Here is a 16,154-nt window from a genome sequence, read left to right as displayed (position 1 = left end):
CTCCACTTTTTTGAATCTCTGGTCGATCTGCTCTCTGGTCCTCCCCGTTTCTGCATATCTCCTTGTATGCGCCATTTTGCTGGTTATTATCCCTTTCCCGCAAGAGAATCGGGCACCTCCTTTTTTGCAGCCCAAAAATCGCATTTTCCCAGTTTGAAATACTGCGCCTCCTTATTTCTTGCTTAATATTCGAAAATTTCTTTTAAAAAAAAACTTTCGCATGCCACGCAAGCTGCCACCTTGCGTTACCTTCCTGAGCCTTTCCCTAAGCCTTGTCAACAGTAATGGGTCTGCCATCCAGTTTCATGCCATGCATCTGATCAATCACCTCCTGCAACTCCCGCTCTTCGCGAAATGTCACAAAGCCAAAGCCTTTTGAACGCCCAGTATCTCTATTGATCACTACCTTTGCTTCGAGAATGTTGCCATATGGTTGAAATGCCTCTTCCAGATCTCTGTCAGTAGTTTCCCAGGAAAGACCTCCAATAAAACAGCGATACTTGGCTTCAGCAGACATGGCGATGGACTCTGTACTTGTGCCCAACAAAATCCTAGCAAGACACGGCTGCTCCCTTCAAAGCAAACACAGTCCTTTGGCAAACACATGAAGAGAGACAGACACAGAGCTGAAACGCTCGCAGCCACTCAAACACCGCTCCTATCTTCAAAAGCCATCCACGTACTCAACAGTTACAAAAATCTAGCCATTAGTACCTCAATGGAAGGCTTCTTGGGCCCTTTTATTTGGCAGTTTAAGGAGTCAAAACTTTTCTCTTAAGAAGAAACGTTTTCTAATTAGAAGCTTCAAAACGGCTACTTTATTCGAATTTGAATTTTGGGGGAAAAATGGAATTTAAAATCTAGCGAACAAAACCATATCATGTAACATATCTATGGAAAGCTCTTGATGCGTAGATCACGGATCTATAATCTCCGCTCAAATCGGAGCTTGTATGTAGAAGTTATGGAGGTCCGAAAATTGTAAAATTGCCTCCCCCCTTTTTGGGGGGAAAAGTGCACCCTTTGACCACTCTTACACCTCTCTTACAAACCCAACATTTCAGTCCACATGGCAACCCCCCATTTGCCTATTCCTTAATCACCTTGATTAGGCTTGGGCAAATTAAAGGGCCCAAGAAGACCCCATTCACTTCCTAATGTCTTCCCTGCGCATCATGAAAGGTGCCCCAGTTCGTGTGTCCATATCTCACCGCTCACGCACCTGATCATCAATCCAGCTTCATGGTCTTGAATTCCATATGACCACCTATGTCCAGACACCTAGATCTCACCACAGTATGCTCATCATGTGCATACAAAAGCCGCTTCAAACTAGCCATCTATCATCTGTAGCTATTCCGAATGAAAAGTACCCACCTTGGGTGCTAAAAAGATCTCAAACTGTAGCTCCTCTGCAAAAATTTCCTTCTAGGAAGTTGTTCATAGCATGTCTAACCACAACTCTTCAGTTCATCACATACCCATCAGGCACTTCCAGCTCCTGCTATCTGCCCTCCAAAATGGCTCCTTATCAGCCTGTGCACTTCACAAAAACTCACACATTTATCCACTGTTTGCCTGGCCTTCAAGCATGCATCTGCACAGTAAAAGACTGCCCTTTTTCTCCACTAAAAACATCACACTATCCAAGTGTTAAAACACCTACTACACCCATTATGTACACAGGCTTTGAAACCTGACTCAGTCTCAACTCGTCTTATTGAACCTCATTTACAATATGAACATATGTACTTAGGCATCATATAATGACTCAAGTCATGGCACTTAATCCCATGCATCTGGATTTGCATTTAATGGCCTCATATGCATGGTTTCATACCATAGACGTGCCATGGCACGACATCCACCCCCTCTGAACCTGCACATCCTCTGGTATGTGCCAAATCATCATCAAGATCCACATATAACTGGATGTCCTCTTCATCTTCTACATTACCAGGAAGATCATCCTCTTCCTCTTCAACCATATCCATACTATCACTGTCAAGCCTCTCATCCTGAGTCTCCTGTGAATCAAAAGGATCACTGTCATGCCTTCTTTTAAACATCTTGATCCTTTTGCCTACAAGATTCTTTATCTCTGTTCCATCAAACTCACACAGGGTATACGTGGTATTTCCATGCACATGCTTGACAATGTATGGGCCAAACCATCTTTTTGCAAACTTCCTTTGCACAATAAACTGGTTTGTCAAGACTACTATCATACATTAGAACCCAATCACATTCTTCAATAGGTTTTGGCCGGAGTCTGTGTCTTGTATCAAATCTTTCTTTATTTTTCAACCTTGCATCTTTCAAACGAGCTTTAGCAAGCTCTACATCTTCAGGCCTCCTCTCCAGCTGCCTTATTCGCAATGCAAGGAGGTCTTCCCTGTTCAATCCTTCCACCCACCCAGGGTAATACATTCCAAGTTGGAACTACTTCTTCAACTGGCATTACTGGCTTCTGACCATACATTAATTATGCCGGCATGTATCCTATCACTGAGCTATGAGTTGTACGGTTAGTCCACAAGGCATATGGTAGTAGCCTTGGCCACTCTCGCATTCTTTCTTTGCATGCCTTAGCTAAAGCTTTAATAATTGGAGGATGTCCTCGCTCACTTTTACCATTGCCCTCAGGGTTATAAGCACATGTTAGAGACAGTTTGATGCCAATTCTAGAGAAGAATTCCCTTGCTTCTTCAACATCTAGCTCACCCCTGTCAGCTGTTATTTTCCCAACACAGCCATACAGGCAAATCACATCTTCCAAGAAAAATTTGCATACTGTTTCCGTACTCTTTGTTCTAAGAGCACGCCCTTCCACCTGATTTATCAAATCTTCTCTTGCAAGTGCTATGTACCGCATCTGCCAAATTCCCAAAGGCATTGTAACTAGATCCACTACCCATTTGTAGTGCATGGCAGGTGGATAGGTTGGTTGCAAACCATCACGATGTCGCACATTTGAGTACATTTGACATACCATGCATGTTTCCACATATTGGGAAATATCCTTGTACATTCCTTTCCACCAATATCTTTCCTTTATTTTGGTAAAGGTGGCCCACACACTTCGATGTCCAGCCCAGAGACTCTCATGGAATTCTTTCATGAGCTTCCCTTGAGTCTCTTTATCACATATGACTCTCTGTGGCATAGCATTCCTCTGCTTAGGATGCTTCCACAGGTAGCCATCTTTTAGAAAATACCCATATGCTTTTCTGCGGATCCTCTTAAATTTTGAGTCAGACCAATTTTCCTGTCTTGTCAGAGTACTCAAGTATTGACCAATAAGCAACCAATCTCCTTCATACATTTCCTCAGTAAAAGACTCAAGTGCATTTGATAGGCAAGTATGGTCCCTTTTTGCATATGCAGTAGTGTAGAACTTTGTACCTACATCATCAATGTCACTAATCATCCCTTCTTCATCTTTATACCTGGCTCTTGATAGCATATCTGCAAAAACTGGGTTATCTTTTCCTGCAATATGCTCAAACTCAGGATTTGGTGACTTGATATAGGCAATCCACCTAAGCATAGCAATATCTGGAGTGGTGCAGCTTGCAATCATCCCAAGGAGTGGTAAAGCAATCAGTTTCCACAAGTACAGATGCCCCAATAAGATATTCTTTTTCACATTTCAGAGCAGTGACTATTCCCCAACTCCCTCTTGATCTGCGGATATTTTCGTTGACGAATGCTTAATACCTTTGCTCCAAATCTGATTACATACCTGTGATCATCCTCATCATCTTGCCCTACTGCCCATCCTATCCCAGTAGGACTAGTATCAACTGTAACAATCACAGACCTGCCACACTCATAATTTGCCTTCCTTAGAGTAGGTGATGATTGGAGTAGGTATTTCAGCTTCCGCATAGCTTTAGTATGTGCTGCACTCCACAAAAGTTTTTGATTTTTCCTCAAAAGTTGATAAAGAGGATCTGCTACATGTGCATAATGCGGGATCCATATAACATAAAAGACACATGCACCAAGAAATCTCCTCAGCTCTGTAACATTAATGCATATCTCTTTCATTCTTTGTATTGCATTTATCTTGGCTGGACAAGGTCGGCGTCCACTAGTACTACAAAGATGCCCCACTATTAGCACTTCACCAACCCCAAACACTGATTTCAGTCCAGATAAAGTAAGGTTCACCTCTTCAAGCCTGGATAGAATCATATCACAATCCTTTATATGATTCACCACAAACTTGCGGCACCCCTTCGAATCCAAATCCCCATCTTTGTCTTTCTCATCACAGCCTTTTATTGGCACATCATCCAGAAAAGGCATAGTTATTTATGCTATGAAGTCTCGCAAGACTTTATTCATTCCATTCATCATATGCGCCACTGAGTTGGTGGCTCCCTGTGGTAAGGTACACATCCTTACCAATCCCAAAGGAGTTTTCATTGTGGTCAAGTCCCTGCTTTGTATATCCAGCTGGAACTGATCATATCCCGAATACAGATCACCCATAGAGTATATAGCTTTCCTTGCAAATGCTTCTGCAAACTCGTCCACAATCGGACCTACTCCCACATTCCTGATTGTGACCTTGTTTACAGGTTGCATGTCTTGAATGAAGCGTAATGTTCCATTTTTCTTTGGCATGTTAAACCATCTGTTGGAATATGGAGCGCATGATGGCTCCAAAATTCCCATCCTGATCTTTTCTTTTAGTAATTCCATCAGCTTTGGCAAGAGAGCCTTTGGTACTGGAATCCCGCAGGTTCCAGGGCACATGTAGTACAGTGAAGATCACCATTGGCGCTGTTACACTTGGATCAACACAGCCTATCTCATGCGGCTGAAAAGCAAAGGCTTTCCCATGTTTTACAAGCATCTCCTCAAAGCATTCCCTTTCAACTGGCAACAGAAAATCCTTTTCACCAATCTTCAGCTCTTTTAGGGTTTCTTGTGTAAAGTTATGCCCAATTTTCTTCGGATCTCTGAGATTCGGTTGCATAGAGGCTTCATCTATTTTCTCCTTGGCAAGGGCAAGGCAACTGGTTTCACCTTCTTTGCAACTGTTTTGTACTTTGTATCAACATGAGCATCCATCTTACAATTCATGTTTTTACATTCCATCCCCTCAAATTCCCGGATTATATCATACATCCCCGCACAGATGACACCTCTATCATCTCATTTCCACCCTGTAAAAGCATTCTCTTCCCATAGCAAAAAGCACATCCATAGTATCCACAAATGACACCTCATCAAGCACCCCTGAAATAAACTCATTCTTCTCCAAAAGACCACACTGCTCAAGACTTTTTTGTTCATTTTGTACATGTCGACGCATACCACGCTTCAAGTCCTTGCTTTTTACAAAGACCAGTGACCCATAGCTAGAAAATCCCTGAAAATTTGCTGAAAAGTTATTTACATTGATTGAGTCCTGCGAGAACTCATTTTTCTTTGTACCATTGGAATCCCGCTTTACAATGGCACACGGCCAAAATCCCTCATCTCCTTGTAGGTTCATGAATTCTCTGTTTATCTTTGGGAGTGACTGTGCTCGAAGAGACTCACGGTTCCTTTCATGGTTAATGCAAACTGTCAAGAACTGAACAGCTTTCTTACCATCTTTACTCCTTATTCTTGCATATGCCGAGCCATCATCCAAAACCTTTGTTTCCATCCTCATAGCTATAATGTAGGGTTGCCCAAGGATGAGGGGATACGACGACATCTCCTTTGTTTCCATCCTCATAGCTATAATGTAGGGTTGCCCAAGGATGAGGGGATACGACGACATCTCCTGAACAAAGAAGTTTTGATCATCTTTCACATCCCCTATAGTTACCCTTACATTTGGACAGGATGCATAGAGCTCTCCAGATGAGTTATTAGCTGCTTTAATCATCCACCCATGATCTACATCCATTGGCCACTTACATTTGTTGTAGAGATTTTTAGCCATAAGATTTATTTCAGACCCATGATCAATTAGAGCGACATACGGCTCTTCCAAGTCACCTATCTTGACAAGGGTTTCAGTGGTTGCTCTTGCCCAATGGCTCCTGGAGTAGTGACTCTTTGTAAGAACTTCTTTTTCATCATCCTCATCCACAAAGCGCACTTGTCGTGCCCCTTCAGCAGAGTGATTACATTCCACCACATTCTCTCTCTCTTCCTTTTGCTGTACCTGTACTCCATGAGTCTTGGAAGTGCTTGCCTCCCCTTGTGATGGAATAGATTCAATTATGGACTGCCTTTTCCTTCGTATAATATCAATTCTCTCATCATGGAATTCTTTCTTTGCAATCCCCAAGACTTCCCCTAGGGTAAATTCCACCCTGCTATTTAAAATCCTCTCTTCAAGCACCTTTTTGAGATCTGTTGCGGCTTCAATATCAGATTGAAGCTTGTAGAGTGGACTTTTCCCTTTACCCTTCTCCTTCTCATGCTTCATTTTTGCTGGCACTTCTTTCATTGATACTTCCTGTGGAGGTCTGCTATGCGGTGGAGGCATATGTGATGGCCTAGGATCCTTCTTTTCACTACCACGAGTGACCCTTTTTGATGGCCCTCCTTCCTCATTTTCCCTCTTACGCTTTTCCTCTACATGTGCCTCATTATTCTGGCATTTTGCAATGTAGGCATGAACAGATAAAGAATCCACAGGCTCTTCCCAACCAGTCTCAAGACGTATACAGTCACCTGCCTCATGCAAAGCCTGCTTAGACACCTTCTTTGACACAATTAGTTCCATTGTTGATGGCCAAAAATCTTCATTCTCATAATCTTCATCATTCTCAGATTCCTGCTTTGATTGGCCAACCTTTAACCCATAGGTTGCTGCCTCAACCATAGAGATGGCATGGCTAGCAGCCATATCCTCAACCAGCTTTTTCATCCCTCCTTTCCCAAAGTTTGTGCTTAATGGAAGACCAGTCTCTGTAAGGTGGATTTTCCCATCTTTGAAAAACACAAGTTGATTTTTGAGGGCTTATTTATAGCTAGCACAGTCTTTCTTTGCATGTTCTAGGTCATCACACCATATACATCTGAATGTAAACCCTTCTTTGCTTTGAGGCCTTTGCATAGAAGCCTACCCTAATGGTAGCCCTTTTTCTTCAATCCTGAACATCTTCAATTTTAGGTCTCGCATGCCCTTAATAAGCTCTTCCATCGGCCCTTCTACCTTTGGAATTGCAGTAGCTAGTTTTGGTAGGTTCTCAGGGGTTACAGCAGTTATAGGGGTTGCCGAGCTCATCACCATTTTATCCCTCCTTCGCTGCCACTTTGCTAGCATGGTGACCGCATCCTCGACATCATTCCAATCATTCTTTAGCCCTTGCTTTGTATCCTTATTCTCAAGGAGAATTTCCAGTTTTTCTTGGAGATCTTTCCCAGCTGCTTGTAAGAAGAGCTCTGTTTTTTCCCTGTCCAAGGTTGTGCGCTCAATCCTTGACAGCTGGGCATAGCGCTCAATCCTTGACAGCTGGGCATAGCGCTTCTCAAACTCTCTTAGCAACTCTGTGTGGCAGAAATTCCCATTTTGGATTTTGTGACCCATTCCAAAAAAGTTCGTTTGGTCACCCGCTCAGAGTCCTCCGTGAAATATTCATCCTTTAAAGCAAGCTTAAACTCCTCCCAATTTCTGCCAACCATGTGCTGTCTGTAATCCTCTTATGTGCTCTCTTATTTCAGGAACACATACCAGCTCAAAGCTTCGAACCATATCCTCTTCAGTCACCCTGTTTAGCTCCATTTCCTTTGTGTAATTGCGCAGGTACTTTGTGATGTCCTTACCATCAAATTGATCCACCTTTTTCACAATTGACTGCAGTGCTTTGGTCATGGAAATTTGTCCCCTCTCAGCAACTTGCTGCTGTTGCATATACATAGTAAACATCTGAAACATTTACATAACTCCAAGGTCAAAATGAGCCCCCTGACCCTCAGGATTCTCAGCCATAGCTTCCCTGTGTATTTCACCACACTCTCACCCCAGCAGTTTCACGTCGGGTTCACCAAAGCTGTCGTGACGTGGGCGGTGTCGCTGGGAAAGTGCGAGACTTCTAGCTGTGAGAGTAGCTTCAAATCCTAGCAAGGAAACACAAACACATAACTCTTCAAGGAGCTTAAGACATCTCCATTTTTGATGACATGTACATGTGACAATTCACTTCAATACATTCCCAAATTCAGCTTGATGATTGCATATAAATTGTGTATCAAGAGCATGATCAGATCCAAGCATAGATCTCCTGGCCCTTTATCCAAATACCATATACATGTCACATATTGGCATCACATAGGCTTCGACAAGTTCCCAATACATGTGAACTTGCACATCACATATTTTGCATGTTGCCATCTTCACAACTTCAAGACGAAAATTGAACTTGATGAAAAGACCTGCTTATAATTTCCATCATCTCACAAAGAAGCAATAGATAGAATGTAACACATATTCATTCTCTTCATGTGCCCACTAAATTTCCAAACCGGAATTTTTGCTTACAACTTTCAAAGATCACATATCCAAGAAGTTCTCGAAAACCATGGTGATTTAAGATTACAAAAGGGAATTAAAAAAAAAAACTTATATACTCAGATCTCCATCCTCTCAAAGCTTTTACGATTTAGAAATCGTATTTGTTTTTTTTTTCTAAAAACTTCTCTGTATAAGCAATATTCCGATTTTTGCAAAAGCTTCATATTTTTCAATCCCATGATCTGAAAAATGTCCTGAATTCACTCGCCAGGCAGCATCTTGTATGAATTAAGCAGCGCATCATTTCTTCTTTTGAATTTTTCAGAAGGCGTATCATTAGATGCAGCTTGAATTCTTCTCTAATTCAAATCCCTACATGGCTTGAACAGAAGATATCCTCCACTTTTTTGAATCTCTGGTCGATCTGCTCTCTGGTCCTCCCCATTTCTGCATATCTCCTTGTATGCGCCGTTTTGCTGGTTATTATCCCTTTCCCGCATTAGATGCAGCTTGAATTCTTCTCTAATTCAAATCCCTACATGGCTTGAACAGAAGATATCCTCCACTTTTTTGAATCTCTGGTCAATCTGCTCTCTGGTCCTCCCCGTTTCTGCATATCTCCTTGTATGCGCATATCTCCGTGTATGCGCCGTTTTGCTGGTTATTATCCCTTTCCCGCAAGAGAATCGGGCACCTCCTTTTTTGCAGCCCAAAAATCGCATTTTCCCAGTTTGAAATACTGCGCCTCCTTATTTCTTGCTTAATATTCGGAAATTTCTTTTGAAAAAAGAAAAACTTTCGCATGCCACGCAAGCTGCCACCTTGCGTCACCTTCCAGAGCCTTTCCCTAAGCCTTGTCAACAATAATGGGTCTGCCATCCAGTTTCATGCCATGCATCTGATCAATCGCCTCCTGCAACTCCCGCTCTTCGTGAAATGTCACAAAGCCAAAGCCTTTCGAACGCCCAGTATCTCTATTGATCACTACCTTTGCTTTCGAACGCCCAGTATCTCTATTGATCACTACCTTTGCTTCGAGAATGTTGCCATATGGTTGAAATGCCTCTTCCAGATCTCTGTCAGTAGTTTCCCAGGAAAGACCTGTTGGAATTAGGGTTGCAGGAATGCACACACAACTTCAAGAAGATGAGGAAGCTTGAGCACAACACAGTAGTGTATTATGAGTGCCAAAAAATGAAAGATAACAAGCCCTAGAAGATAATGGGCGTATATACAATGCACGGGGGAAAAAACCTCCTAGTGAGGGAAAAAGTGCCCCGACGGTCCTAAGTGTGTTCACACACATCACTACTATAATATGGTAACAAATCCCCCCTGGAGTGATGCGGTGAACAAGAGCTAGCACTCATGTATAGGGAAGTGTCTAGCTATGTGGACGAATCCACAAAAGGGAGTAAGCCCAAAGCTTTGCAAAAAGCTTCGAACTTCTCACGAGGCAGAGCCTTTGTGAAAAGGTCTGCAAGGTTATCCTGTGTTGGCACATAAGCCAAACTGATCTCTCCTGCAGAGAGTCTCTCCCTGACATAATGGTAGTGCACCTCAATGTGCTTCGTACGAGCATGGAACACTGGGTTCCGCGCAACTGCCAATGCGCTCTGACTGTCAGTGAAGATGGTGGTGGCAGATGGCTGCCCAACACCCAAATCAGCCATAAGGCGTCTGAGCCACACACACTCAACCGTAGCTGTGAAAGCTGCCCTATACTCAGCTTCACAACTAGAAGTGGCCACAGTAGGCTGCTTCTTGCTCAACCATGATATGCATGAGCTTCCAAGCATGAAGCAAAAACCACTCGTGGACACGCGTGTGTCATAACAACCAGCCCAGTCAGAATCTGAAAAAACATGTAAATCTGGCGGCAATGATCCCCCCTTGGGATAAAACAACCCAAGATGCCGAGTACCACTCAAATAGCGAAAGATACGCTTCACTGCCTGCCAATGCTTAATGCCTGGGCTATGCATAAATCTACTCACCTGTGAGACTGCAAACTGAATGTCTGGCCTCGTAATGCATACATAAATGAGGCAACCAACAGCTGTCTGATAGAGTGTGACATCAAAGTGATCTCCAGCATCATGAAGACTTAACTTCAAACCTGTCTCCATTGGAGTAGCAATAGGCTTGCAGTCTTCAAGGCCAAATCTCCGCAACAATGTTTCAATATACTTTGTCTGACACAAAGCAATACCTCCATCACACTGCTTAAATTGTATCCCCAAATAATGATGCAAATGCCCCAAATCTGACATCTCAAAAGAGGCATTCAAATCAGCCTTAAAATCAGCAATATGACTCTCATTTGGTCCTGTGAGCAGCATGTCATCGACATAGAGAGCAATGATTAGATGTACACCATCCACACGTTTAACATACAAAGTGCTTTCTGTTGGACTATTCTGAAACCCATGTGCAGTCAAATATGCATGTATTTTTTCATACCAAGCTCGTGGAGCTTGCTTTAAACCATATAAAGCCTTTTTTAACCTGCACACTTTGTTTTCCTGCCCTCTTTGAACAAAACCACGAGGCTGCGATACATACACCTCCTCATGCAAATCTCCATTTAAGAACGCAGTCTTTATGTCCAGCTGATGTACATTCCAACCATTATGAGCTGCTAATGCACAGATGCTACGAACAGTGGTCATACGACATGTGGGAGCAAAAGTCTCATCAAAATCAATGCCCTTCTCTTGAGCATAACCTTTTGCAACAAGCCTAGCCTTATGGCGATCCACTGTGCCATCAGGCTTACGCTTCAATTTGTATACCCACTTAGTGCCAATGGCCTTCTTGCCAGGGGGCAAGTCACATAAAGACCATGTACTATTCTTCATAATAGCATCGTATTCTGCTTGCATAGCAGCCATCCAATTTTCTGAACTTTGTGCCTCATCAAATGAAACAGGCTCACTTTCATCGCACATACTAGAAACAGCCAATGCATAACAATCTGACGCATAAGAGGCACCATGAGAGCCAGAACGAGTGCGACTAGACAAAGGGGCATCCAACTTGCTGTCACGCAAAGTCTGCACCAGCCATCTAGGCATGTTCCTAGAGCCCTCAATCTCTTGTCTCTCATCCTCAAGTGCATCATGCACATCTGCATCAGATATAGGCTGATATGTGCCATCATTTAAAACCTGCATAGGCTGAAAAACTGCCTCATGAGGTATTGCACTTGACTGTGCACCACTGAAAAGAGGCAACAATGTATCATAGACATCACGTGAGCTGATATCTGTCTCCTTAGTACATGAAACCAAGGGCTGAACTGCATCTTCCACAAATACAACATCACGGCTAACCAAAATGCGCTTTGTCTGTGGATGATACAAACGATAGCCTTTGCTCTCAGCACTATATCCAACAAAAATACATTTGACAGCTTTGTCATCCAATTTTCTGCGATGTTGCACAGGCACTAATGCATATGCCAGGCAACCAAAAACACGTAAATGGCCAACAGATGGCTTGCGGCTATGCCAAGCCTCATATGGAGTGACAACCTGTAATGCTTTGGTGGGACACCTGTTTAGTACATAAGTGGCACACATGACAGCCTCAAGCCAAAAACCATGTGGTAGACTTTGACTCTTAACCATACATCTTGCCATTTCCATGAGAGACCTGTTTTTTCTCTCAGCCACACCATTTTGCTGTGGTGTATACGGCACTGTACATTGGTGTTTTATCCCACGCTCAGCCAGAAATGCATTAAATTCTGAAGACATATACTCCCCCCCTCGATCTGAACGGAGGGTGCCCATCTTACTTTCTGACACATTTTCAGCCATAACCAAAAACTGTTTGAAGCACAAAAACACTTCGGACTTTGCCTTCAAAGGATATACCCATGCATGCCTGGTAAAATCATCAATGAAAGTCACGAAGTAAAGGTAGTTTCCAAATGATGGAGTTTGCATGGGACCACAAACATCACTGTGAACAAGCTGCAATCTGCGTTCAGCTCTCACTGATCCATCTTTGGGAAAGGAAGCACGCTGCATTTTACCCAATATGCAGCCCTCACAAACATGCTTGACAGGTGCCTCAAGCTTAGGCAAAGAAGACACCATTTCAGATTTCTGCAGGCGCAGCAAACTTGCAAAATTCAGATGACCAAAACGTGCATGCCACAGTTTTGCATTTGAAATAGCCTGCGTATCCATAATAGCACATGCTGAATCCTCTACACATTTGCCATCCATATTGAGCTTATACAGCCCTCGACATAGTGAACCAGATGCTACAATGATGTCACCACAAGAGAGATCATGAACAGTACATCTGTCATCCACAAATTTTACAACCAAACCTGTTTTGGCAAATGCGGAGACTGACAGCAGATTCTTTTTGATCCCTGGCACATACAATGCATCAAAAAGTGTAAAGGTGTTGCCATTTGCAACATTCAGCACAATCTGTCCAACTCCTTCAACGGGATAAGAGGAGTTATTGGCACAAGTGACAGTATTCCCTGTGGGAGCAGACTCAAGGAAAGTGAATAAACTGCGCTGCGAGGTGATATGCTTAGTGGCACCACTGTCAAAGTACCATACATCTGAATCTACTGCAGACATACATGTGTCATGCAAAGATGGGTCATAACTGCACTGCGCATTGAATGCCCATTCTGTATCTAGCACAACATTAGCAGATTCATTGTTAGAAGGAGAGGCATCTGCAACAGCCATACCAGCCTCTTTCTTCTTAGCCTCTTTCGCAGCCAGCTTAGGACACGCTTTGATGACATGATCATTTCCCTTACAGTACTTGCAAAATGTCTTCTGTTTGTCACCCTTCTTCTCATCTTTGTCTTCCTTCTTTGGTTGCGCAGCATTTGCAGATTTCTGCTTACTAGAAGAAAAGCCAGCTTTACCTTTCCCGCTTCTCTGACTAGCAACGAAAGCTTGATCTGCGACACGCATAATATTCCTGTTTTGCCTTGACTGGTCTTCTTGCAGCAAAACAGAAACTAACTCCTCAAATGATAAGGCATTGGGATTGCCTTTCATCATCAAGCGAAGAGTGGAAGCAAAACCTTGATAAGAATCTGGTAGACCATTCAAAACAGTCTGCACAAGTGAACTGTCTGACAGGATTTCATCTGCAGAAATGAGCTGCTCTTTGAAATCCTTGATCTTTGTCAAAAAGCTATCCATAGAATCACCTTCGTTCATATGCTCACTCTCCAACTGTTTTCGGAGGTAAGCAACACGAGCCTCATTTCTTGCCTGATACAATGTGGCAAGTACATCCCAAGCATCCTTAGAAGTCCTGCAGGAGCGAATATGTGGGATAATGGTACGTTTGACAGACAGCGCAATCAAGGCATGAGCCTGCGCATCTCTACCATCCCAACAAATCTGCTCTGCTGAAAGTGGTGGTTCTCGAACAGCTGCTACAGCACTTGTGCCTGCACCATCATCAACAGTACCTGTTTCTGATGTGTTTGCAGCATTCCCAGCCACAATAGGACGTGCATCAATACCCTGCACAATGTTCCATAACCCCTTTGCTACCAATACATGTCGCATCATATATGCCCACAATGGATAGTTGGTGCCATCCAACTTATCCTCAGCAGCCAACATGCGGAATACATCATTGTTGTCAGCCATGGCCAATGACTGTACTACTAGATGTAAATGCTGTCTGTAAGAGGTAAACCTGTATAAAATCAACCTGTGCTATGTAGCACAGCCCAAAACAGACGAATGGGCACCTGTCCTGCAGATTTTAATCTTGACAGAAAATCTGCACAGTAGGACGATTTTGCCTGCGCAGTACTTGGAATGCAAAAACGGAGGGCGAAATGACTTCAAAGTACTTGCAGACGCTCGTGAAACCTCGTCGCAATCGGAGGAGATGAAGCGGCAGGTGCCGGTGATGCTGCCCGGGAGGAGGAAGCCTGCTCTGATACCAATTGTTGGAATTAGGGTTGCAGGAATGCACACACAACTTCAAGAAGATGAGGAAGCTTGAGCACAACACAGTAGTGTATTATGAGTGCCAAAAAATGAAAGATAACAAGCCCTAGAAGATAATGGGCGTATATACAATGCACGGGGGAAAAAACCTCCTAGTGAGGGAAAAAGTGCCCCGGCGGTCCTAAGTGTGTTCACACACATCACTACTATAATATGGTAACAAGACCTCCAATAAAACAGCGATACTCGGCTTCAGCAGACATGGCAATGGACTCTGTACTTGTGCCCAACAAAATCCTAGCAAGACACGGCTGCTCCCTTCAAAGCAAACATAGTCCTTTGGCAAACACAGGAAGAGAGACAGACACAGAGCTGAAATGCTCGTAGCCACTCACCGCTCCTATCTTCAAAAGCCATCCACGTACTCAACAATTACAAAAAATCTAGCTCTTCCCTGTGCATCATGAAAGGTGCCCCAGTTGGTGTGTCCATATCTCACCGCTCACGCACCCGATCATCAATCCAGCTTCATGGCCTTGAATTCCATATGACCACCTATGTCCAGACACCTAGATCTCACCACAGTATGCCCATCATGTGCATACAAAAGCCGCTTCAAACTAGCCATCTATCATCTGTAGCTATTTCCGAATGAAAAGTACCCACCTTGGGTGCTAAAAAGATCTCAAACTGTAGCTCCTCTGCAAAAATTTCCTTCTAGGAAGTTGTTCATAGCATGTCTGACCACAACTCTTCAGTTCATCACATACCCATCAAGCACTTCCAGCTCCTGCTATCTGCCCTCCAAAATGGCTCCTTATCAGCCTGTGCACTTCACAAAAACTCACACATTTCTCCACTGTTTGCCTGGCCTTCAAGCATGCATCTGCACAGCAAAAGACTGCCCTTTTCCTCCACTAAAAACATCACACTATCCAAGTGTTAAAACACCTACTACACCCATTATGTACACAGGCTTTGAAACCTGACTCAGTCTCAACTCGTCTTATTGAACCTCATTTACAATATGAACATATGTACTTAGGCATCATATAATGACTCAAGTCATGGCACTTAATCCCATGCATCTGGATTTGCATTTAATGGCCTCATATGCATGGTTTTACACCATAGATGTGCCATGGCATGACAACGTGTGGGTATCTTCGGCGACCCAGAGCCCGAGCACCGTATGGTCAGCACCCTCTAGGATCCTTCGTAGGTGACCTAGCGCTTCACTCATAGGCCGCTTCCTTGGTCCCTCATCAACCGTACCGGAAGCTCACCGTTTAAATCGAATCGAGGCTGTGGTCAAGACCTCGGTCGACCTTGCTACGCGAGACGTTCTCCATTGACTCTCCATCAGCAGTTGCAACTTTATCAGTTAGGTCTCCATGACCTTAATCCATAAGACGGTCAAAATGCTTCCCCAACATTCTTGACATAAAACAGTCAATTACAAACAGTTCACAAAATATAGTTTCTATATCGAACTCTCATCTTTCCACATTATCCCTCCTCGGTACACATTACTTATTCCACATTCCATTCATATGTGTACTCATTCTCATCCATTCCCTCATATGGACGACACATTATTTCACATACACATTCACATTCATTATTCTACATACACATCCATGTTCGTACATCCACATCATACATCCAATCCCATATCTGCATTCATACATACACATCCATATCCACATCCATACGGCCAC

The 16,154-nt window shown here is 43.3% G+C and overlaps 2 protein-coding genes across 2 annotated transcripts; both read right to left on the bottom strand.

Moving 5' to 3' along the window:
• Positions 1 to 265: 265 nt before the first annotated feature.
• On the bottom strand, positions 266 to 579 carry LOC147618308 (glycine-rich RNA-binding protein-like). Its single transcript, XM_086775135.1, has one exon. The coding sequence runs from the start codon at positions 515 to 517 to the stop codon at positions 266 to 268; it is 252 nt and encodes an 83-aa protein (XP_086631261.1). The 5' UTR covers positions 518 to 579.
• Positions 580 to 9,320: 8,741 nt separating this feature from the next.
• On the bottom strand, positions 9,321 to 14,696 carry LOC147618307 (glycine-rich RNA-binding protein RZ1A-like). Its single transcript, XM_086775134.1, has 3 exons — positions 14,660 to 14,696; positions 9,501 to 9,574; positions 9,321 to 9,461 (listed from the first exon to the last, which is right to left on the bottom strand). The coding sequence occupies exons 1-3, from the start codon at positions 14,694 to 14,696 to the stop codon at positions 9,321 to 9,323; spliced, it is 252 nt and encodes an 83-aa protein (XP_086631260.1).
• Positions 14,697 to 16,154: the final 1,458 nt, after the last annotated feature.

The sequence above is a fragment of the Cibotium barometz genome, chromosome 35 (assembly GCF_041138505.1).
Source record: "Cibotium barometz isolate CiBa-2024 chromosome 35, ASM4113850v1, whole genome shotgun sequence".
In the NCBI taxonomy this organism is placed as follows: Eukaryota; Viridiplantae; Streptophyta; class Polypodiopsida; order Cyatheales; family Cibotiaceae; genus Cibotium; species Cibotium barometz.
The sequence above is the reverse complement of the archived record's forward strand: the minus strand, read 5'-3'. Positions and strand labels throughout refer to the sequence as shown.